This window comes from Dermacentor albipictus, chromosome 9 (assembly GCF_038994185.2).
Source record: "Dermacentor albipictus isolate Rhodes 1998 colony chromosome 9, USDA_Dalb.pri_finalv2, whole genome shotgun sequence".
In the NCBI taxonomy this organism is placed as follows: Eukaryota; Metazoa; Arthropoda; class Arachnida; order Ixodida; family Ixodidae; genus Dermacentor; species Dermacentor albipictus.
Window position 1 is genome coordinate 117296476 of NC_091829.1, and position 25337 is coordinate 117321812.

Sequence of the window (25337 nt, forward strand, 5' to 3'; positions counted from 1 at the left end):
ATAAAGTAATCGTATGATCAGACATGCCATAAATGAATGCAAGATGCGTTTGCTCAAACGGGAAATGATGGCTCAAAAAAACTAAATCAACTGTGTTAGAAGTAGTTCATTGAACACGTGGGGGCTCTGTTACTATTTGACTGAGATTCAATGAAAGCAAGAGTTCGAGAAGCATATCAGCACTTGGTGACTGGTGTTCAAATGTATGCCAGTTCACATCAGTCAGGTTAAAATCCCCTAGAAGTATTAGTCGGGCCCCCAAAACGTTATTTCGCGCACACAAGCACAGTCTTTCCATCACTTCAACCTCACATGAGGCACTACGATAAATGCACCCGACGACAACATTGTATGCAGAAAATGTTAGTTTACAAAAAATTCCTTCCACTCCTGTGACATCAGGTAACACGATATAGGGGATTTCCTTTTTAATCAATAAGGCGACGCCACCACCACGTGTAAACCAGTCCTTTCGTACGATTACGTAGTTTGGTGGTGTGATTTCAGCATCCATGATATCGATTGTTAGCCAAGTCTCAGTTGAAGCAACAAAGTCTGGTTCGATACAAAGGAGTAATGCTTCAAGGAAGTCAGTCTTCTTTAGTATGTTACGCGCATTAATATTGCAGAAAGTTATTTCTGACGCAGTGCATTGCGCCGAGTGCGTGTTGTTTGCCTTTCTGTTTCCTGTGTTTTTTTTTTTTTGTTCGATGTAGCTTAATGCGGTTGGATTTAGGCCACATCATTTGTTTCGTCATCCCATCGGTAGAGGTCATCATTGATACGCAGTTTGTCGTGGAGCAGGGATACCTTGTCCCCAGATTCTTTTCTAGTTTTCGCGTAGTTCCATAGTTTTTTCCTGACGTTTCTTACACGCCATGAAAAATCTTCGCCGATTGAAAAAGTGCTCCCCTTCGGCTTATAACAGTTGCTTAAGATTTGGGATTTGTCGCGGTAGTCCAGGAGCTTCAAAATAACTGGTCTCGTTTTTTTTTAGCAGCTGGCCTGACCAATCTGTGAATCCTTTCAATCGTTACATCTTCGACTTTGTGGACACTTTTGAGAATGTGTTCGTGCACTTTGTGTTCAATTGAGCCCTCGTTTTCCTAGCTTCCTCGGGAAGACCGTAAACAATTAAGTTTGATCTTCTGGAACGATTTTGAAGATCGTCCACTTTTAGTTCAAGTGATCTTAGTGCTTTCTGGAGGCTATTAATTTGTTCCATGCATGTAGAAACCTTGCTATCGAGATGGCTTAGGCTGTCAAGCTTTAAGTCGATGGATGTTAGACGTTCTTCCTTAATATTATGAAGGTCGGCTGCAATTTCTTTCAGCTGTTTGAAAAACTGGTCATACTCAGGCCCAGGGTGACTTTCGACATCCCCTGCTATAAGCAACAATTTATAAACGTGCACAGCAAAAGTCACACAACAAATTTCAAAGTAGCCTTTGGCATGGCAGCACAATTAGGCAGAATTCATTGGATCGTAGGCATTTCCAAAACGTTTGCTCACCTGTATGGCAAAGGGAAACGGGTTTGAGCTCATCGTGCCAGCAGAGCTACCATGCCCAGTGGCCCATCGAAGTCTGTCTCCTCCTTTTACGGTCGGTGTTGCCCATAGCCTCCCTGTGGTGGCGCTGAAGTCCGTAGCGTTATCCAGCGTGGTCGTTGCACTGCAATGGTGCTGTAGATCGTGCTCATCCAAATAGAATGGCGTGGTAGGCACTTGGGATCCAAGATACCTTGGAAAATAGGTCAAGTTGGTTTCCACATGCTGGCCTTTTCCGCCGTACCCTGCTGGTGTGAGCAGTAGGATGGCGATCTGTATGGCAAAAACAAACGAGTTTGAGCTCATCGTGCCAGCAGAGCTACCATGCCCAGTGCTGAGCTAGTGGTCGCGGATTCAATCTCTGCTTCGGGACCCATTTTCGACTGGTGAAATAAAAAACTCCTGCGCCATGCACTAGATGCACGTTAAAAAAACACAATACACCAAAGTTATCTGCTGAGACCTTTTGCCTCATAAATATGTCGCCGGCTTGTCATGTAATACCTCAGGAACTAAGTTTAAACAACTTCAGTGGCCCCTGACAAATAAAGCATTACTTCATGCTGTTCTGAAATCTGGACGTTCGCTATTGATCGACCGATACGCAGCAGATATTTTAAGTTTTTGTCGGCAATCGTTTGAAGGCAACGGTGTCGGGATCATATAGCCTTTTTTTTTCTTTTTTTGTTTATAGGACTTGCGTCAATATACACGCCAAATGACGGCATCTCGTACTCAACGTGATCACTTTGGGCGCGTGCCATGTTTGCCGAGGGCCAGCCTTTACGTGGGCTCGCCAATCAATAGTAATCATGGTCGCAGTGTTTGCCCCAATCTACCCACCGCTGCGTGAGTGCAGAATGTCGTCAGGAGGAAATAACGTGTTTATGTCGCACTGTTTACGGCGTTCTTCATATTGAGCGGCCATCTTTGAGAGTCTCCAAGTAATTTATTACACGCAAAACAAGACCCGTCGTCCGTATTACCGACTCTTCCTGAACACAAAACTGTGTAAAGTATCCGTACTGGGGCTACTAACAATATTTGATTGTGTGTAGTGCAGCTAGTATTAACCGAGATAGGAAAACTACACTGTAAACGGAAATGGGCCGAAAAAGGCATTTTAAGGGATGTGACCTCCCTTGAAACTACGTGCCTGAAAACCGTGCTCCCTTACAGTGGTGCAGAAATGTTCAGCGTCCTCCATTTCTCTCCCTCACAAAATGGGGATGAAAGAAGGAGAAAGAAACTCAAGTCTACATCCTTTTTAATAAGGGGTTTAGAAGATAGAGGCCTCCCTTTAGCGTAAATGGAGTTCTGTTTCTTATTTTATGCGTCATTTTCTTTTCTTTTACACACCTGTTAGAAGGAAACGAGAAAGAAGAGATATATTGTCCAAGTGGTTCCTTTTCTCTTTTTTTTTCTTTCTGCAAATTCATACATTTCCGCAGTGCAAGCCAACTTATTTAGGGCGATATAATAGACGATTTGTTCTCGACCACAATGTCCTGTCGCGCTGCCAGAACACCCGGTCGGCATCTGACGAGCTGTCTTCGGAAGCGAGACCATGCAAAACTTCGACGGCTTCGGCTGCAGAATGTCCTCGCTTCTGTTCGTTTTCCCATCAATGAAAAGTGAAACTGAAGGAAAAGCTCGCAAAGCGCCACTGTCGTCGGCACCGGTGACGGCACCTGTTTTGCTTATCGTAGTTCCCAGACCTACCTGTAAAAGCTCTAATAAAGAGCTAAAATGCACTCCCAAAACATCTGTTTAAAATTCCCGTAGCACTACCAACTCCCTAAAGCTGTAAAAATTCACTCCCGAACATTCTCCTATATGTTCCCACAAAAAGCAAATATTGAACTCTCAAAACTATCCATTAGTGCTCCCTTAAGCAGAGCTCCCAAAATATGGGAACGGTTGCTCCCAGGTTTACACCTAAGCACTCGTACAAGGAAGTAAAATAATTTCCCAAAGGTATCCTTCAAAACTCCCTTAAGCAGCCAGACTTTTCCGAAAATATGTGCGTAAGAACTCCCGTCGCTTCTCCTATAAATTCCCATAGGAAGCAAACTAAAATACCCATGTCAACTTGCAAAAGCTCCCAAAGCTCCTCATAAGAACTTCCATAGTGCTGGTGTTCAAAAGGGGAATGAAAAACTCCCAACGTTCCCCATATGGACTCCTGCAGCCACTCAGGGGTTGGTGTTCAAAGGAGAATTAAAACACTCCCATAATTCTCCATATAGACTCCTGCAACCACTCAGCGGTTGGTGTTCAAAGGAGAATTAAAAAAACTCCCATAATTCCCCATAACACCACCAAACACAAGGGTGTGAAAAAAACTCCGTTCGAATGGAGGATATTGTCCTCCCTTAAGGGCTGAAGTTATGCAACGAGGCCAAAACTCCCTAAAAGGGTCAAACCTGTTTACAGTGTAGCACTCGTAGAAAAAAAAAACTTGTTGAATCATTTTATAAGAACGCGCAACAGAAGAACGATAACAAAGAAGGACGCACAGCACCAGCACTGTGCGAAAGAAGGGTTATTGATGCATCCGTGCATATAAACTTCTTTTTACGGTGTGGTTCGAAGAGCACGCCTAATTGTGAGTCATAGATTCCTCTGAGGGCACCAAGGAAGGAATGGCAACAATCGCAGCACACAAACATATATTTAAACATAAAATGTGCAAATACACGGATACAGGGCATAAGGGAGCAACTATTACAGCGCACTCACATTTTGGCTGGTGAAGCTGCCCTGGTGCATCGCTTGACGAACTGCACGAGCAAAGACGGCAGGCGAACTCCCGAATTTTCTTACTCGTCGGCAACTTGATAGGAGATGAAGAGGTGTCAATTAGAGGTCCCCTCATGAGCTGGCGCTTGACCGGTTGCCTCCAACAGCGGTTGGCCCCCTGAACGTTGACGTCCGACCCAACCTTTACTTGCTACGCTTCTCAGCACCGTCTGTCTTGCCAACGTGGTCTCTTCCTTGTACTTGCATTTTGTATGCCTGAATATATGTTGGTCTCCTGTGATTGCTGCCATTGCTTCTTTGCTGCCTTCGGAGGTGCCTCTGACTCGCACAATTAAGCCTGCTCCCGAACCACATCGTGACGATGGCGTCGCCGGCGGACACTTTATATCTGATTTATTAGGAAGGTCGGAGAAGCGCAGTGAGGGATCGTGGATGAGGGCTACGAGGGATATGTAAATGGTTAAGCTCACTGAGGGTGGTGAGAAACTTGACTTGAAAGATGCAGAGCTCAAAGCATGCACGGAAGAAAAAGCAAGGAATGCGGGACGATAGAGCACAAGCACGTGACGCCGAGAGCCTTAGGCTTGAGTGAGAATGCAAGGCTTCGGACTTAAAGTTGCGCATGAAGAGCTTCGTGAGCAGTGAACTTTGACTAATGCAGGTATCGAGGCTTAGACCTTACAAACCGAGCTAGAGGTAGAAGTTTTGACTTGAGAGCTTCGCCTCAACGAACCGCAGCTATAAGGCTTCCAAGCCTTTAATCACTGTCACGATTTGGCTATGCTGCTGTTGAATGACTGTGTCAGTCCCGCAGAGCTCAAAAATGAGCTCGGTAGCAATCTTGTTGCAGATTTGCAAGAAAGCCGGGCAGATGCAGATAAGAAACACTCTTCAGGTGGGCTGCCTCCTCATGAAATTTTGTATATTGAGTAGCACACTGATCTGTGATTAATAGTCCAAAACACTCAACAAGTGGTTTCATGCCGTAGCTTCCACGAGGCTAAGGAACACACTAATATCCATATTATTGATTACGTCGACAGCAGATTCGTTGGTTTTACAGGGAAAGGCATGAAGTCCCACGAGGGTACTACCTCCGTTAAAGAAATAGGTAAACAGCTGCAAAATATTTTGTTTGGTGAGTCTGATACCAGCAGAGAGGCAGCTAAATTTCAGAGTGTCACAAACAGAGCTGACTTTGGGGAAGAGCGAGAGGACTTGAAAGCTTTTGAAGTTCACGCAAGGGCTTGCTATGAGCAGCAGAAAGGCTTACAATTTCAAAAGATGTTGGGCACTCCTAATTGTTGCCTGGCAAGCAATCATAGCCGACGTGCTGACCGAAAGTTCCCCGCGTTTAAGATCGAGTGCGGTCACGTACAGATTATTAAACTTTGCGTGGGAACATGTAAACAGAACGCCTGTTATTCGGCACATGCAGCGAAGCAACTTGCCAGTAGAAAACAGCTTAAAAGAAAGCAAAAAAACGTGGGAAATAGGAAGATGCGCTGGCTTGGGTCGGACGTCAACGTTAGCGGGGCCCACAGCTGCTGGAGGGACTCGGTGGAGCGCCAACGCATGAGAGACGACACGGTTTCTAAACCCGTCAACCAGCCGACGAACCAGAGTCTGAGAGCTCGCTTGCCCTCCACGCTCGCACAGTTCCTCGAGCGACGCAATGCCAGCCAAACTGTAAGTGCGCTGTGTGGTTCTTTCTGAATGCTGTGTAGTGACGCTTGGTCTCGCTTGCCCCCATGTGGTGTGCCCTTCTCATCATCATCATCAGCCTGGTTACGCCCACTGCAGGGCAAAGGCTTCTCCCATATTTCTCCAACAACCCCGGTCATGTACTAATTGTGGCCAAGCCGTTCCTGCAAACTTCTTAATCTCATCCGCCAACCTAACTTTCTGCCGCCCCCTGCTGCGCTTCCCTTCCCTTGGAATCCAGTCCGCAACCCTTAATGACCATCGGTTATCTTCCCTCCTCATTACATGTCCTGCCCATGCCCATTTCTTCTTCTTGATGTCAACTAAGATGTCATTAACTCGCGTTTGTTCCCTCACCCAATCTGCTCTTTTCTTATCCCTTAACGTTACACCTGTCATTCTTCTTTCCATAGCTCGTTGCGTCGTCCTCAATTTGAGTAGAACCCTTTTCGTAAGCCTCCAGGTTTCCGCCCCGTAGGTGAGCATTGGTAAGACACAGCTATCATATACTTTTCTCTTCATGGAATAACGGCAACCTGCTGTTCATGATCTGAGAATGCCTGCCAAACGCACCCCAGCCCATTCTTATTCTTCTGATTATTTCCGTCTCATGATCCGCATCCGCCGTCACTACATGCTCTAAGTAGATGTATTCCCTTACGACTTCCAGTGCCTCGCTGCCTATTGTAAATTGCTGTTCTCTTCCGAGACTGTTAAGCATTACTTTAGTTTTCTGCAGTTTAATTTTTAGACCCACTCTGCTCCTTTGCCTTTCCAGGTCACTGGGCATGCATTGCAGTTGGTTCCCTGAGTTACTAAGCAAGGCAATATCATCAGCGAATCTCAAGTTACTAAGTTACATTAACTTTTATCCCCAATTCTTCCCAATCCAGGTATCTGAATACCTCCTGTAAACAGGCTGTGAATAGCATTGGAGAGATCGCATCTCCCTGCCTGACGCCTTTCTTTATTGGGATTTTGTTGTTTTCTTTATGGAGGACTACGGTGGCTGTGGAGCCGCTATAGGTATCTTTCAGTATTTTTACATATGGCTCGTCTACACCCTGATTCCGCAATGCCTCCATGACTGCTGAGGTTTCGACAAAAACAAACGCTTTCTCGTAATCAATGAAAGCTATATATAAGCGTTGGTTATATTCCGCACATTTCTCTATCACCTGATTGATAGTGTTAATATGGTCTATGCTTGAGTAGCCTTTACGGAATCCTGCCTGGCCCTTTGCTTGGCAGAAGTCTAAGGTGTTCCTGATTCTATTTGCGATTACCTTAGTAAATAGGTTGTAGGCAACTGACAGTAAGCTGATCGGTCTAAAATTTTTCAAGTCTTTGGCGTCCCCTTTCTTATGGATCAGGATTATGTTAGCGATCTTCCAAGATTCCGGTACGCTCGAGTTCATGAGGCATTGCGTATACAGGGTGGCCAGTTTCTCTAGAACAATTGGCCCACCATCCTTCAACAAATCTGCTGTTACCTGATCCTCCCCAGCTGCCATCCCCCTTTGCATATCTCCCAAGGCTTTCTTTACTTCTTCTGGCGTTACCTGTGTGATTTCGAATTCCTCTAGACTATTCTTTCTTCCGTTATCGTCGTGGTTGCCACTGGAACTGTATAAATCTCTATAGAACTCCTCAGCCCTTTGAACTATCTCATCCATATTAGTAATGATATTGCCGGCTTTGTCTCTTAACGCATACATCTGATTCTTGCCAATTCCTAGTTTTTTCTTCACTGCTTTTAGGCTTCTTCCATTCCTGAGAGCATGTTCGATTCTATCCATATTATACTTCCTTATGTCAGCTGTCTTACGCTTGTTGATTACCTTCGAAAGGTCTGCCAGTTCTATTCTAGCTGTAGGGTTAGATACTTTCATACATTGGCGTTTCTTGATCAGATCTTTCGTCTCCTGCGACAGTTTGCTGGTATCCTGCCTAACGGAGTTACCACCGACTTCCATTGCACACTCCTTAATGATGCCCACAAGATTGTCGTTCATTGCTTCAACACTAAGGTCCTCTTCCTGAGTTCAAGCCGAATACCTGTTCTGTAGCTTGATTCGGAATTCCTCTATTTTCCCTCTTACCGCTAACTCATTATTCGGCTTCTCATGTACCAGTTTCTTCCGTTCCCTCCTCAGGTCGAGGCTAATTCGAGTTCTTACCATCGTGTGGTCACTGCAGCGCACCTTGCCGAGCACGTCCACATCTTGTATGATGCCAGGGTTAGCGCAGAGTATGAAGTCTATTCCATTTCTAGACTCGCCATTCGGGCTCCTCCACGTCCACTTTCGGCTATCAAGCTTGCGGAAGAACGTATTCATTATCCTCACATTATTCTGTTCCACAAACTCTACTAATAACTCTCCCCTGCGATTCCTAGTGCCTATGCCATATTCCCCCACTGCCTTGTCTCCAGCCTGCTTCTTACCTACCTTGGCATTAAAGTCGCCCATTAGTCTAGTGTATTTAGTTTTCACTCTACCCATCGCCGATTCCACGTCTTCATAGAAGCTTTCGACTTCCTGGTCATCATGACTGGATGTAGGGGCGTAGACCTGTACAATCTTCATTTTGTACCTCTTATTAAGTTTCACAACAATGCCTGCCACTCTCTCGTTAATGCTATAGAATTCCTGTATGTTACCAGCTATATTCTTATTAATCAGGAATCCGACGCCTAGTCCTCTTCTCTCCGCTAAACCCCGGTAGCACAGGACGTGCGCGCTTTTCAGCACTATATATGCTTCTTTGGGCCTCCTAACTTCACTGAGCCCTATCATATCCCATTTACTGCCCTCTAATTCCTCCAATAGCACTGCTAGACTCGCCTCACTAGATAACGTTCTAGCGTTCAACGTTGCCAGGTTCATACTCCAATGACGGCCTGTCCGGAGCCAGTGATTCTTAGCACCCTCGGCTGCGTCGCAGGTCTGACCGCCGCCGCGGTCAGTTGCTTCACAGCTGCTGGGGACTGAGGGCCGGGGTTTGATTGTGTTGTTCATATAGGAGGTTTTGGCCAAGTACTGCACCAGGGTGGCCAATCCTGCTCTGGTGAGAGAGTCCGTTTGCGGTTCTGGTCACCGGGATCAGGCCACACTCCAGGCCTGTTTTATGCAATTTTTATCACCACGCGGATCTTTTTTTTTTGAATCCGGTGGAAAATTGCCGGCTCAGGGATTCGAACCTCGGATCTCTTGCACGCGAGACGGGTGTTCTACCTCTACGCCACCGCTCATCTGGGTGCCAGCTCATCAAGGCATTCCTGGCAACGAGGTCGCCAGCGACGTGGCTCGAGATCTGACCCACCAACCCGACGCAGAGGAATCTGAACCCGAGCGCATGCAACCTCTATTCTCTTACCAAGACATCACACAACACTACAAGCTAACCCGCAGAACATATGCACCCCCACACAAGTCACTACCTAGAGAGCAGGAGCGATTCCTCCGAGCTCTACAGGTTAATACATTCCCGCACCCAACCAGAAATCACCTCATAGACCCTACAAAATTCTCTCCGCAATGCCGCTTCTGCGCAGAGCCCGGGTCCCTCAGGCACATAGTAGGGGGTTGCAGAGCGGCAACATTAGATCCTCCGAACCCTTACACCACTAACGAGCTTTGGGAGAGAGCCTTGGCCAGCTCCGACCTCGAGGATCAGCAACGGCTGATTGCGAGGGCCCAGGACGCGGCCCCAGCTCAAGGCATTCTGGAATGAAGACGCCTCTCCAAAGCTTCATTCACCGAATAAAAATGTTTATTCTCTCTCTCTCTCTGTACATGTCACATGAGTTTCCGCAGCCGGGTCACTAAGTTCATGTTAAAAAATGTCTTCTTCAGAAACATAATATCTTTGTCATGCAAAATGAACAAATGCTCGCTAAGACTGTTTTTCTAAGCGGCTTTTTTTCTTGGAAAGCCTAACAGGAGCCTTAAGCCGAGACCTTCAGGCAAAGTCAAGGGTATGTTCAGATTTGTCGACAAATACTTAATTTTTCTGCCGATATCTATTGTATCTAATTTAGAGTGCACTAGAATACGGTTGAGTAGTATGAGTGGCCGAATCAGAGCATTCTTCGCAGTGAGGCACCCGACGACGAAAAATACTGTGGTGGCGCTGCGATCGATGTGGATATGGCCACATCGAGGTCGCCCCCTTGGAAACTGCTGGCGATTCTGCTCGGTGGGGTCGTTCGTAATGCTTCGCGTGATGCGGTTTGCGATCACACGGCTCAAATTGGGTTCCTAGTTACATATTACTTGTATTTACGTTTTAGCAATACATTCCTTTTTGTGGTTCTATGCCGCGAGGTCACTGCGCGCGCACTGCGGCTGCAGTGTCGGGTTTCATTCTGCTATGGTATTGTAGTTGCATTAGAGAACAATTATTTCGCTTGTTCTACACGCAATATTTGTCTCTCGTGTGAGTTCTTGTGCATACAGTTCTAGATAAGTAGTTGCAAAACGCAGACTAAAAAAAAGGTAACTATGCTGGTTGCTTGCCGCTTTAGCAAATAAAACATATATGCCTCATTCAGTTCCCCGTTGGCCTGTTCACAGGTTTACGTGTAGTACACTGAGGGAAAAAAAGAATGCTGCACAACATTCCGTTAATGTTTACGTCTTCCTCACGTAACAAAATGCGTAGTAATTGGTACGGAGTCTTTTATTGGGCCGGCCCATGAGCGCTGAAAACCGTTTTATTTAAATATTCTATATACTAATGTTCGACCCGCAAACCACGTGTAAATTTTTTTGCTTGCCCACGCTTTAAAGAAAGCTCGAAAAAAAAACAGCGGGCGTGGTAGTTTATTTAGATGCTATAGTAGCTGTGGCATTGTACGGGTTCAATCCAAGTCACGGAATTCGATGGGAACGAAATGGAACAACACTTGTGTACATATATTTAGGCGAATGTTAGGCGAACCAAAGGTGGTGAAGACTCCAACGCCGCGGGTGCCTCATAATCATATATCATTCTTTTGCCACGTAAAACGCCAGAGTTTATTTAAAAACAAAAGAATGTAGCTGTGTCATTCAGCTCTTTTCTAGGGATTTAAACAAAATGGAATTATTTTCGATTTGGATTTCCCAGAATAACACGTTACGCGCATCTCATATTTAAAACGTACAAGTAATGCCATTCGGAACTCTACGTCCGCTCAACTGAGAAGTTTGTATGTCAAGGGTGATCATTTCTATGTTTTAAGGGATTTTTACAAATCATCTGTGGCATAGAGCATAATTCTTGTCCTTGAGCTGGATTAGTTGAAAAGGCGGACATAGTACGAGAACGAGAAATACATTTTCAACTAAGTAACAAAAATTCACTAATGAACTTTTTAGTTACTTACTTTACGCCAAAAGTTTGAATGTAAGAATGGTAGCCGGTGAGATTGCAAGACGTTTCCACTTGAAATGAACTTCCAGGATGACACCAGTTTCGAGATATTTTTTAAAAAATGTTGAGCGAAATACATGGGCGTTCCAATTACTATTGTGCTTCATTGCTTAAAAGAGCGTTTTTTTCTCTTTAAGTAACTCGAACAAAGTGCATTTTTAGCGTAAGCTTTATGGTCACTATCAGTAAACTGGCGCATACTGGAAATTGATTCGATCCAAATGGATACGCCTTGCAAACACGTGCTACAAGTCATGAATTTCAATGTGTGCCGTATTGTAAATATTTCAAAAGGTCATAATTGCATCATGGTTAACCAGCTGCATATGCATTTAGATTTCTCCTGCAAGCAATGTCTGCCTCTCTGAATAATGCAGCTGAAGGATGAGAATTGTGTTGTATGCAACAGGTTCTTTTTTAAATATTCAACAAAACCTAAACTTAATTACCCTGTAGAAACAGGTGCTTTAACGAGAATGTTGAAGCAGTTAAAGGAACGGCATGCCTCGCATACGATATACCGAGTGTTCAAAGTTAGACTTTCTGGGTTTAAAAAATAATGCGAGGACGAGTACACAGAAGCCATTTCTCTAGCTAGGTTATGCGGCCAGGCGGTCGCAAACTGTGAGGATAATTGTCGTCGTAATGAAAGTATTTAAATAAATTCGATGATTACCTTTTTATTTACTGCAATAAGCATGTATGTCTATATTGAAAACTCAGAGGCGGTGCCATTTGGTGGCTATTCTAATTTGTACAATTTTATTAACATCCCTGTGTCCTGACATAAGCAAGTCTGAAATTTCAGTCTCAGCCATATAATTAGGCATGTGAGACAGCGGCACCCGCCATGGAGCCCCTGTTTAGTGTGACGCAGCTGTTGCATATGACGTTCTATCTGGCAAGAATGCTAGGTGACAGGCGATGGTGAATACTTTTCGTTCTTGGCCACTGTTTTTGTCCGTGGCCTGCGAAAGCGAAGGATGACTTTGCGTGGCGGCTTGGCTGAGCTATTTATTGAACCAATGACTTGCAGAGTTGGCGACAAGCGCGGAGCCACCGTACACGGACTGTCGAAGTAATGAAATGTAGGACCCGTATTCACAAACGGAACTTAACTTATGACTTAAGTAGTCGGTCGATGCCTAACGCGTTCCATGGACAAATCTTGTACTTAAAGTAAACTTTTATTGACACTTGAGTGCCGGAAAGTAAAGTACGGTCATTGGAAACCTTAAGTGGAACATTAGCTACTCTCGCCTAGCAAGCAAGATGGCCGCCTGTGACGGCAGCCTCGACGACCTTGACAATCTCGCCGGACGTGTGCGCAATATTACGAGGGATGAGTCATACCGATACGTGTCACCATTACCACCACGGCTTAAGGATCGACAGAATCCCATGGAAATATACAATGACGCGGAATCCTTGTGGCGATAACACTTTTCCAAGCAAGTGGTGCTACGGCTGTTGGAAATGCTGCCCCTGGACCCCAAAGGCAACGAACGCGGTCCCGCCGTGCAGCCGCTGTTGCCGCTTCTAATTGCGCTGCGATTCTATGGCGCCGCAACATTTCAGGTTGTCATCGGGAACCTCGTTAATGTTTCGTAAGCAACTGTGTCTCGAATCATTGCACGAATGACAAGAATTATTGCCGAGACTTCGTTCCCGCAGCTCGTCAAGTCGCCAAATGCTAATGATTTGGCATACGTATAATGGAGGAGTTCTACACCATCGCATTGTTTCCTGGTGTGATCGGGTGCATTGGCTGCGCTCATGTACCCATCAGAAGTCCGGGAGGAGATGACGCGGAAGTTTTTAGCTGTCGAAAGGCTGCGACGGCGCGAAATGAACTCAAGGAGCACGACGCGTTCTTCTTTGAAAAACTTTGTTTTCCTTTTTTTCCATCGTCCGCGCGGGTTGAAAACACGCAACGAACGCACACTCTCTGCGCAAGAACACAGCAAGTTTTAAGCAGCGAAACCGAAAAAAGTCGGGACGGTGACACACAAAACCGCAGTGGCTGCGAGAACGAACGTTAACTTGTGGCCAGACGAGTTTGAGTAAAGCGCTAAAACCAAACCATTCTTTGTATTTTACTGAGAAGAATTCGCGCGCAAGCACTGCAACAGTTATATCCACATCACTCTGCTGCAAAAAAAAAATTGTGATTTAACCTATCATACACGTAACATATTTACGTATCCTGGACACCAGACGACATACTTGACTCAAAAAGTGTTACTTTCGAAAGTGATACTCAAGTGTCATTTTTGAAGTACTCTCCTAAAACTTTCCTACACTTGTACTTTTCCCGCACTCATTGACGCTCTACTTAAGTTCTGTTTCCGAATACGGGCCTAGGATTACGGTACTGGCTTTGGATTTATTTATTTTTTTGCATTTCGGAGGCTCAAATTCATGCAAGCGCTAAGCATGAAACAAAGGTGACACTGCCGGGCAGCATCTTAGTTGCCCGTGGTGTTGCAGGGACGGTGTACCTGTCTGAAGTGTGCGATTTGAGGGCCCTGCATTGCCTACACCTGAAAGACTGCTGTGAAATAGAAGGACGACGGTGAACTGGCGTTAGTAGTGCACTGCAGTGGTGTATGCCTGACGACTCTTTTTATTCTTCGCGATTTTGCGAGTTCCGAGCAGATCAGGCAACACCTTGCGAGCGCATCGAGTGACCCCTTGAGTTTATATTTGTGCCTTTGCTTTTGTCCCTGATTGCCTCTACTAAGCTGGGCCTTTGGAAGAAGCAAGCCCTGCATTCGGACCTTTTGCGTTGAAGAATGACTGCTTCATCTTGGTCGAGGTAATATCCGACGGCAGATAAAGGGCAATGCTTCATTAACAATGAGTTGGTACGTGTCTCCCCATCCGGATCGACGAGTTCCAACGAAAGCAACATTTGTTACAACTGTCAGACGTTTTCACATAACAGGCTCAGTTCACCAAAAAAAGACAGCCCAAGAAGACCATCATTCATGAGGACTTTGAAAGTTACGGCCTTGCCTGCGTGCATGCGATGCCAATTGCAAGCATCACAGATATTCGCTAACAATGCGGGAAAAGCGCGCGTAACAGTGCAAAACATTCTAAAAAAGGACGAATTTCATCCATACCATGTGAGTCTTCATCAGGACCTAAGTGAGACAGATTTTCAGGAACGGCCAGACTTTTGTAATTGAGCCCTAATAAAAATTGACCAAGATAAGAAGTCCGTACAAAGAGTGATTTGGGCTGATGAGGCACAATTTTGCTGGAACGGCAGAGTGAACATTCACAATACTCACTACTGGTCACAAGGGAATCTTCAGTGGATGCTAGGAGCATCCTTGCTAGCAACCTCTTGCTAGGCGCATGGCCACAGAGTTGGCAGACAACAGAGACAATGCGTGCTCTTTCACGTGTCCTAGGTGACACGGGCCTGGACTCACGCCTGTGATACCAGTTGTGTAATGTGTCCTTCACCTCGTTCCTCCCATTATCATCCCCCATTGTGACCCTTTTTCTTCCCTCTTCCCCTTCCCTTACGTAGAGTAGCAGGCTAGATGCTCCATTATCCGGCCGACCTCTCTACATTCTCCAGTCATTAAAATACTTCTTCTCAGTGGATGCGGCAACACAACCATCAAATTCGCTGGGGTCTCAATTTATGCTGTGGCATACCTGGGGACAGGATAATTGACCCTCACTTCTGCGACGAGAACCTCGATGGAAAGAATTGTTCGCACAAAATTCTTGCTGGTTTTGTTGATAAATCTGCCTCGAGTCTCCCTCTCAACGAACTGCGGCAAGTTTTGGTCCCGCATGACGGGGCCCAACCACAATTCTCCTTCACTGCGAAGAACTAGTTATACTGTAACTTTCCCCGACAGTGGATTGGACGCGAAGGAGACATGTTTCCGCCGCCGACATACACTGATCTCTCTCCACTGGACTTCTTTTTGTGGAGCTACGTGAAAGATCGCGTTTACGCATTTGAGCCCACTGATTTCAACGACATGAAAATAAGAATAGTTACCGCCTGCAGAAGCCTCCACCAGGAAATGCTGCGCATAGTTGTCGACTCGACGCGCGAGCGGTTCATGTGGTGTTTTGCGGTGGAAGGCAAGCATTTCGAAAATTTACAAACCTTTGGTTTCTTGACGATTGTCCTAATTCTAAGTTGAGTAAGATTTCATATGACTCGAATCTAATATTGTGTAAGCAATGGAATAATTGAAATAGATTATCAAATGTTTGTATGTTTTGTTTGTATGTAGGCCATGGATTTACATTGCACTTGATTTTTTTTCTTTTATTCCCACTTCTTCCGAAGTAATGCCGGAATCGGAGCTGTGTGTAACTAAATAAATATGAACTTTTACTACATTGATACAATTTCATGCTCTGTCATGAGGACTGGTAGATGCTTTCTAACTTTAAAAAGGTGACATAGAGAATACGGGCCATTAACCTGCGCTTCCAAAGCGCTGATAATGAAGGGTCGTAAATTGTATTTAGGTATCTGCAAGGCACCCTAGAAACATTAGTGGTTAATAATTTGCTGTATGGCAGCTGACGCTATTGCTATATTTTGTGAGAGGGCATTTATTTCATTCTGAAAACGAATCTGTCATTATTATAAAAAAAGCAGTGGAGTATCGCTGCACTTCAGTGCGTAAGAAGTCTTAAGCGGCACAGCGTCTTGTCACCCACTCCACTAGCAATTTCTCCAAGAAACAAGGCTCGTCTCACGCCACCTGCACACTCATTCTTCGGGTTCGCTGGCCAAGAACGGAAATGCTGGCCGACAACGAAAAGTAATCACCTTCGCCTATCACCCCACATTCTCCTTGGACGGAGTGTCATACGCAACAGCTGCGTCACACTAGGGAGGGGCCTCGCCTGCGTAATTAGATGACTTGGGCTGAAATTTCAGGCGTGCATATCTAAGGACACAGGCCCGTTACTAAAATTGTACAAAATGAAATAGCCACCAAATCACACCGCCTCTTAGGTTTCAATATAAACATACATGCTAACTGCAGTAAATAAAAAGTTAATTATCGAATTTACTAGATACTCACGCTACGACGACAATTATCCTCTCAGTTTACGACCGCCTGGCCGCATAACCTAGGTAGACAAATGGCTTCTGTGTATTCCTCTTCGCATTTTTTTTAAACCCGGAAAGCCTTACCTTGAAGACACTCTATATGCAGATTGGCTTTGTTCGTTGGAGGAGATAACTGTGTTACAAAATGCACCACTCAGTTTTCATAGCATGAACACGTGATGAGACTGTAAAAAAAACATACCTTACATGCATCAAGTCAGCTGATTTAGAGGCCACCCGGAAACGGGTTTTTTTTATTGGTTGACCGCTAGGGACGTATTCAACAGAAGTTATCAAACCCCGTACGGTAATTCGCTCAGGAACTTGTGCGTCTCTGCGCAGCAGCTGTGACTCGCCAGCAGCACTATCATTTGGAACAATACTTATTTGCATCGGACACGCTCTCCAGAATTTGAAGTGCTGTTATGGCTTACATTCGAACAGAAACGACTATTCGAGCATATCTGATAGTGAATTCAGGAATCGCATGCGATCTGAATAGCAAATAGCATTCGATGAGACTTGTATCTTTCTACTTCATTTCACGTACTCTCACATTGAAGAAGATTGCCAAACCAACCATGGAGATTACAATGGTCTTTACGCCCCAGTCGCCCCCATTCAGTTTGGGTATACATACGTAGTATCCTTTCTCTAACACTAGGAAGAAAGGCGTTTAAGCGAGGTGCCCAATTTTTATTATTCATATTTCATAAGCAGCCAACAAACAATGACAGCAAGGACAACATAGGGAAAGTTACTTCTACTTAGTATTTAAATAAAGAAACTATAAATTAACGGCAATTTAATGTAGCTGAAGAAAACAGCCTGCCGCAGGTGGTGAACGATCCCACGTCTTCGCATTACGCGCGCGCTCTTTACCGATTGGGCTACCACGGCGGCGTTTTCCCGTGCACTCTCATGTGCATTTATATTTTACCACTAGAACTAACTCTGGGAGTGTAAGTCATCGCCACCACACACAAACCTTGGCTGCGGATGTAGAACATCCCTCCTACCGCAGGCGTCACTAGCACGTGATATTTTGGGTGAAGACGAGCTGGCAACTGTCGGGACGCGTGACTCTCACGCATCCCCTGATATGTTGTTTTCCCGCATAGCTCCCGTTTCCTGTAATCGGGCTTAGCCGCATGGCTTCAGGCTCGAGGCAGTCGGTCTGGTTCAAGCGCAGTACGAGAGATGGCGTGGGTGTTGCGCTGCTCACGCCGCCTCACGGCGGGGTTACTTGGGCGCGGAAAGGAGAAGGCTCTTCCTCTTTGGTTCGGGTTCGGAAAGCTGCGCGGATGTTCCGTGCATGCGCCGATCCATGCTTCTGCGAGACCGCCTCGCGAGGGCTCCTTCGAACGCGCCACCATTCGCGTGACCGTACGCGCGAACGACGAGGCATTGGTTTCCAGCATGGGGCGAACGTATTCGCTCGTTATCCGGTCGCCGTGAGGCGGACTTCCATGATTTGTCGTGCGCCCATCGGCATGCTTTGTGTATATAGCAACTCGGCTAGCAGGCATTGATCTATGAAAGGTGCAATAAATGCCCTTGTGAATGTTTTTCACTACTGTGTTATCGTTCCTTTGTCCCAAGAGAACGGGTGAGAATCCCACACAATAAACCCACACGTGCTACCTGAAGGCATCAAAGTTGTCAAGTTCGCAATCCTCGTTATGTAGTAAGCGAGAAGAAAGAAAGTTAACCGACGGGTGCGATTAGTAATAATAATAATCGCTAAAAAAAGACAACAAATAAAACATAAGAGAAATTACTTGTGCATGCTAATTTAATTATAGAAATTATAAATTAACGGAAATGAAAGTAAATGAAATAATTTTTCACTTCTTATAATAAATTATCAACCTGAAGTAACCTTTCTTGTGTTGTCCTCGTTGTACTTTGTTGGCTTCTTATGATATGCCTTTCTAACACTATCGTTCATATTAGCGTCCAATCATTAGCATGATTGCTTCTCTCGCAAAGCACTTTTGCAAAATTTGGATCGATTTCATCTAGAGTGCACAGAATTGCACACTTTAGTTCCATCCAGATTAGGCCCCACTCACAGGCCGTCGGTCGAAGCTGCCGTGCGCACTCACGTGAACACGGTACATACCACCATGAAAAAAGGTTTGGTGGTGCCACGTGTGTTACTGCATACACGCTTATAATCCAGTCGACAGTTATCACTTATTCAATTAGTGCATTTAAACTATATGATAACTATTCTAGTATATAAATATATATACATATATATATATATATATATATATATATATATATATATATATATATATATATATATATATATATATATATATATATATATATATATATATATATATATATATATATATATATATATATATCATACACATCTCTACGCACCATTTGATTTACCGAGAAGTTAAGTCAGCCGCTTCTCTTCTTCGCGCTACGCACTCAATAATACTGGCGTATTGCACTATAATAGTGCTTTCTTCGATTATTGCCCGCGCTCTTTAATATTCCACCAACAAGAGTCAGGCGTGAAATGACACGATTAAATTTGCTTACGTAACTTCATGTTGCTGATCAGTGGCTGCTGTGAGAATATTACGTGCTACTTTTAGAAAGCTGCGTTGAAGACAGCAGTTCACTGTGCTAAAATTACATTTAGTTACAGCCGACAGAGCCAGGGGCATACCAAATGAAATAAAGAAATTGATACAATGTACTGTACGAGCTCTCTGTACGAAAAAATGGCTGTGGCTTAGGTAAGGTTAAGCCCAGGATGCGAAGCATACTAGCCTTTATTTTAGTTGTTGAACCACTGTTTAGCCTGGTGAACTGCTGTTGCTTGGCTATATTCGGTTCGGCTAGACGAAGAAACAACTCCTGCATTACTGCTTCGCCTTCAAGAGTGGAACGCGACAGCGTTCCCGTCGACCCGCCAAGGGGTGTAAGACAATGGGCTACAGGGCAGCGACTACGCGCCCCGCATTGGACGCGGTGAGCGTCGAGCAAAGCAGCGTTCGGCGCGGCAACGAAATGTGCGCCTGAGCAAGAGACGCACGCCTTAGAAACAGCTCGTTTCTAAAGCTCCTCCCTGATATCGCGCGCTTGGGTTGCCTCGCGTCTGCGCGCCTGGCTACGCACCTACGGCGCGGAACGTTCAACTCTCCGTGAAGCAGATTTATATCATGCAAGAAAGTGGTTCTTCTTTCCTTTATGCTCTGATCTAGCAGCTATAAAAATATAACAATTAAGTTTATAGATATCGAAGCATTTTGAAACACTATCGATAACAAAGTACGAAGCGGTGCCTACCAAGGCGTCTTGGAGTGAGCCCAGTGAGCGCGCGCTGTCGCGCGTCTTTGTGGATGCAAACCGCCATTACTCGCGAGGCGCTCAAGGCGCTAGGCGCGCGGACGCGAGCTTGCGCGCGTTCGCGAGCGTACGTGTGGTCTGGGCTTAAGGCAACACCGCATTCACTAGAGGCGCTTTTGTACCGCTTTGAAGCATCGTACTCGTGGCTCACTGGTAGCGTCTCCGTCCCACACTCCGGAGACCCTGGTTCGATTCCCACCCAGCCCGTCTTGCAAGAGTTGAGCCAAAGCCACTTCTCCTCTGTCGTGACGTCACGGTGTCACGTGGTTTCAAGGCGACACCGCCGCGCCTGAGGAGCTGGGTTGAGCTCTCGTAATATGCTTCGCATAAAATTGGCGGAAGGCTTAGCTTGGCTCAACCTGGAAGATTGCGATAGCAATACCCTTGGCTGCGCTTTGGTTCGGCTGATGGTGTGGACATGGTTGCCCTTTGTTAAACTTATGGCTATACATCATCCGACATAGCGCAAGCCAGCGCGCCGACCACTGCGCGGAGCCAAGCTGTAGCACGATTAATCCTCCTAGCGTGGCGTCACACTAGCGAGCGCCCTCTCTCGTTCACCTCCACCATCGATGCCGCCAGCTGGGGCCCCGTCTCTCGGTCTGGCGTGACGTCACACAGTCACGTGACGCGCAGCTGTATAAGGAGGCGCCACGCCCACCGATGGGCCGAAAGTGCGAGCTGTATTGTTTTCGCAATAAAAAAAAAGAAAAGAACAGGGCGTCCGCTCAACGAACGCGCGCTTGTCAGCAGGAGATGCACTTCATACTGACCGCAAAATTTTAAATGTCGTATTGTATAATCCATACCTCAAAAACATATGTTTTGCAAATTTTATGAGCGTAAATTTGCAGTTTACTTAAAGGAGTAGTTTTCAGAGTGTACAATGCCCAATCAGCCTGGGCGCCAGCAGCTAAAGTACGTTCAATATTCCGCAGAGCGCGTCTGCGCCCCAATCCAGTTCGCTCGCAGCGCCCCCGCACAATGTTTCCACACGTGGCGCCTCAGCGGCACAGCGCCGTCCGGCCACTCGACCTCATTTTAGTACACCCTAAATGTATGAATTACGTCACAAGCGCACTTCTGCACGAACGAAGGGTACTATGTTTTACTGATGAGTCCCCTTCAAAGCACGAGATTTTGTTTTAAGGTTTAAAGGAAACGTTTTAACGGTCTCACGTGTGCTGGTGCTGCAGTCCAAATTCGGCAATGCCGCTTGGAAATTTCAGGTCAACGAATTCAAAGATCGTGAAACATGGTATTCAGTGTCATAAAACGCGCTAAAGACGAAGACGAAAGGAACTCATACGACAGGATGGGTGCTGTCGCGTGTGTTACTTTCGTCTTCGTCTTCAGCGCGTTTTATGAACACTGGCAACACGAACCAACTCACACAAATCAAAGTATTGCTGTACTCAGATGTCGACATTAAGATCGGTAGTAAGAAAGACGTGTGACCACACAATCGAAGAGAGCTTTTTACAAGTTCGACAATTGTTGGAAGCAGGATTCCTTGTTTTGTTATAGCACTAGTGCCTGAATCGTTAGTGCGGCAATTTATGCATGCAACGCGTGGAACAACATGCCAGCAGCAGCACTAAAAGCCTAGTTATTTAGCTATTCCGTAGAAGTAGAAGCTGGCGTACGCGCTGAAGCACGTCGTCAAGCGAGACGGCATCAATGTCTTTTTCTGCCAAAGTAAAATGTATGTGGAACATACACGACGATGTATACCGTACAATTAAAAGAGCATAGTCATCCCTTCAAATTCTTCAAGACACTTACTTCGCCAAGTTCTTCAATAGCACTGTTTTGCGTCTACTCTCACTCTTGCAAAGCCATAGAGAGTGGTATTGCACTTTTAAACCTGAGGCAGTCGATGATCACGTCGAGTGAGCACAGCATAACCGAAAGTCTGAAAGCCACAGAGTGGCGCCCTTAGATAATCTAGGTACCCAGAAAATGTGCGATTGTTAGCTTGTAAACGATGATGTGGGAATTCAAGCTTGCGATGGAAGCAAAAGATACAGCCCCAAAGAGGCAAAGAGAAAGAAAGAATGTGGCCATTATACCCTATGCGTCCAACAGCTTTCACACAGCTTAAATTAGGTATGCTTTCGGCATGACGCCTCTGCTTCGTTTTGTTTTTTTCAGCCATGATGACTGTAGGTGGAATCAGTTCGTCACTGCGCAAGCATGGAAACCAAGGCCCCACGGTAGAAGATGCCTGGCTGGTAAGGTGCGCGATCACGTTCGTGACATTTGAAGCAGCCGTAATGAACAGCATGCCACTCACGTGCCGCCGAGTGTACGCGGGACAATGAGGGCTATGTTTAAGCGTGCGCCTCAGAGAGCACCAAGGTTTGCCAAGTGCTCAGTGTGTTTATCCCACTCGTCAATGTGTTGCCGCTACTGTAGGTGTACACCAGAAATGGTTCGGACAAAAACTCTTTTTCGCCACAGCGGTAAATTGACGCGGGAAATTATTGAGGCAACTAACGTGCAGAAAGACGGACCAAATTGTGTTAGCCAGCCTTCAGTAGCCCTACAGAAAAAAATGTTATAATACGTGAATTCATTACAGTAGAGTGCAACAACCCTTTCATTGCTCTGTAATGATTTTCATATTGCTTTTCCTTTGTTACATATTTCGTTGGTGTGAACTGATCCAACCGTGATGCATGTCATGTTCTTTCGTAGATTTTCATGCGCATGTGCCGCTAAAGTGTATATTAACAAGTTTCCGCAATAAACATTTTATGGGACAGTGAGTGCACCTGTTGTGTGTATGTACTTCCTCGTTCGTTGCGTTTTCAGTTAAATCTGAGTGTAGTGCTCCTGCAAAAAGAAATACAGATTCCACCATTTTAGCCTTGCACTGCCGATTTTACGATTGTTAACAAATTTTCTCGAAGATGAAGATAGTCTTTAGACATAAATATCACGCACCCGGATAAGGGCTCCAAGCGTATCACATTTGCAATGAATACGAGAGCTGTGCTTGCCGAACATCAAATGCATGCAATAGGCACTGCTGAGATTACCTTTCGGCCTGGCAGTTAGATATTGTCCACGCATCTGGATTTAGAAAGGAAAATACAGTTAGCTAAGAAAAACTAAGAAGGTTCAACTCTGGTTACTCTAGACGTTGCAAAAGTAGATAACATACTATAGATTTCTACTGAATAAATTAGCTCGAATCAATCCTACATTTCTGATTGCTGTTTCTAGTGGAGAATTCTGGCACGGAAGAACAGTTTTGTGCACAGGTGGAACGTATCATTTTGAATGGTTGACGCTGGTCAGAGGCGTACGTAATTGGTCGGTGCTTTCTCCACTATTGTTCAAATTGCTGCTACGAGATATTCCAATTGTACCAGATGCCACACGTTTTGTGTATGCAGATAATACTGCATTATTGGCTGCCGTTAAAGGTATCCACAAACTCTCCCAAAAGTTGCAAGTGTAATTAGGATTATTTGTGGTCTGGCTCGATATTCTATTTTATTTTACAAGTACTGCCAGGCATGTTAACAGGCTCTAACTTGATTTATATAATGATTTCGACAATGTGCCCGTCTTGAATTTACCTAGCACCTATCAGTTTCCGTATTGCTTGAGTATCACAATGACCTAACGAACTAATTCTGAGGTAGACACTATAAGGTAGCCGGGCGTCGTTTACTACCCTAGCCTAGATTGGCGCCCTTATACAAAAACAATGAGAAAGGATGATATTTCACTTGGCCCGTTTATGGGAAAATACCAGAGAAAGTGTGGTATACGACGGGATACTCTGCATTTATTGCACTTACGACCCGTTATTGGATTCGGCTACGTATTTTGATCTCGAAATCACAAGTTGCAACCTTTGTTTATGATAGAGAGGTGGGCCCTTCCTTGTCGTCTTGATGTCCCTAAGTATTGACAGTTTTAGTATAGCGCATGTAGCACCACGATAAAAGCAAATATATAGCTTGGCCACTAAGCGAAAGCACAGAACACAATAGTAGCTTTGCGCTTAACGTGCCTCCGCTATTTTCGTAATTGAGCCGAAGACGCTAATGCTCGCAAGTACAGACGCTAAGAGATAGCGTTGTAGAACATGGCGGCATCAATGGCTGCCGCTTCACCGGGGATTCTCGTGATGGATACAATCTCACTCTCGTCGATCGGCAGCAACTATTGAAATGAGCTTTCGCTTCCTCTAAACTTGCCTGAAATGCTAGTTTGAGCGCATAGCACATCGAATTTTTGAGATCCTCGGGGATTCCGGCGTCCGAATGCCTAACAAGACGCGTCCGCATAGCAACATAGTTTCTAATGCACTGTCTTGGCATGTCGGGCAAGTTTTTCATGAGGCACCCGATGGCTCTTTGTCTTTTAATATCTTTCTTACGTTTGCGTTGCCGTACGTTTAACTAAAAGTCCTGAAGGGAGGCGCACTATAACGACCTGCAAATGTGCTCGCGTATCAGGCACGTAAGGCGACGAGCGCTATTCTAAAACCGTCTATCGTTGTGGAGCCCCAAATCAGCAGTGTGCACTCCTGTAATGCTTCCCCCGAGGCAGCCCCGTTCATCAGCGCCGGCCTACCCGGGCCGACATCGACTGTGACGCGCAATGAAGCTCACTTACCGCCGTATTCAGAAATGCATCGTAACATTAAGCTCACGCTTGACTTGATATAAATGACGCCTTGTGCGAACGCGGCCACGACGCCCTTTTCGTTTGTTTGGTGCGTTCACGACAGGCGTCATTTCAATCAAGTCGAGCATGGGCTTCAATTTAAGATGCATTTCTCAATACGGTGTTAGAAGCGACAACATCCGCCGTCTTCCGTTGAAGTGGCAACGAGCGTGAAGGACAATATCCTGACGCTGACAAGATGACCGTCCCGGAAAGCAAGGAACCCAGTCGGCCACTTCCATGGAATGAGCGTGAACTCTTGAGTGAAAGGATCGTGAACAAATTTGTTTTCAGATTGCCCCGTCCTTGCTTCGAAGTTCGGTATCACAGGGGGAGTTCTGTGAGCTGTACAACTCCTCTGATTGGCCGCAACTTGGTCATTGAATTTCCTTGTGTAGGAAACTGGGAAGAGGAATAGCTTAAAAAATGAGACTTTTAGTGAAGTTAGAGGTGTGCTTACGCGTCCTATTCTCACCGCAGGTCTCCCCCGCATTGGTAAAGGTACAACCTGTCCTACCGTAGGCCAAGCTGGAAGCTCATTATGGCCCGCTTCCTGCACGCCAGGCGAGCTACGTTCGTGTACCGCTTGGCGTGGGGCTGCCTGGCAATAAGGTACAGACGCTTCACAGCCATCCCGTCTCTCGGGGGGTGCCCTTTTTCTCCATGTCTTCTCGCTGTATTTGCTTCCCGCAGCTCTTCTTCGACCAATACTAGGGCCTTATAACGTAA

At 45.6% G+C, this 25337-nt stretch overlaps 1 protein-coding gene across 1 annotated transcript in view; it reads right to left on the bottom strand.

The window, feature by feature from the left end:
• LOC139050188 (uncharacterized) overlaps positions 1–25337 on the bottom strand; it is an 87913-nt gene that overhangs the window by 50652 nt on the left and 11924 nt on the right. Inside the window, exon 2 of the mRNA XM_070526395.1 lies at positions 1514–1822. Coding sequence (XP_070382496.1) covers positions 1514–1822 — 309 coding nt within the window. The remainder of the gene's footprint in view (positions 1–1513; positions 1823–25337) is intronic.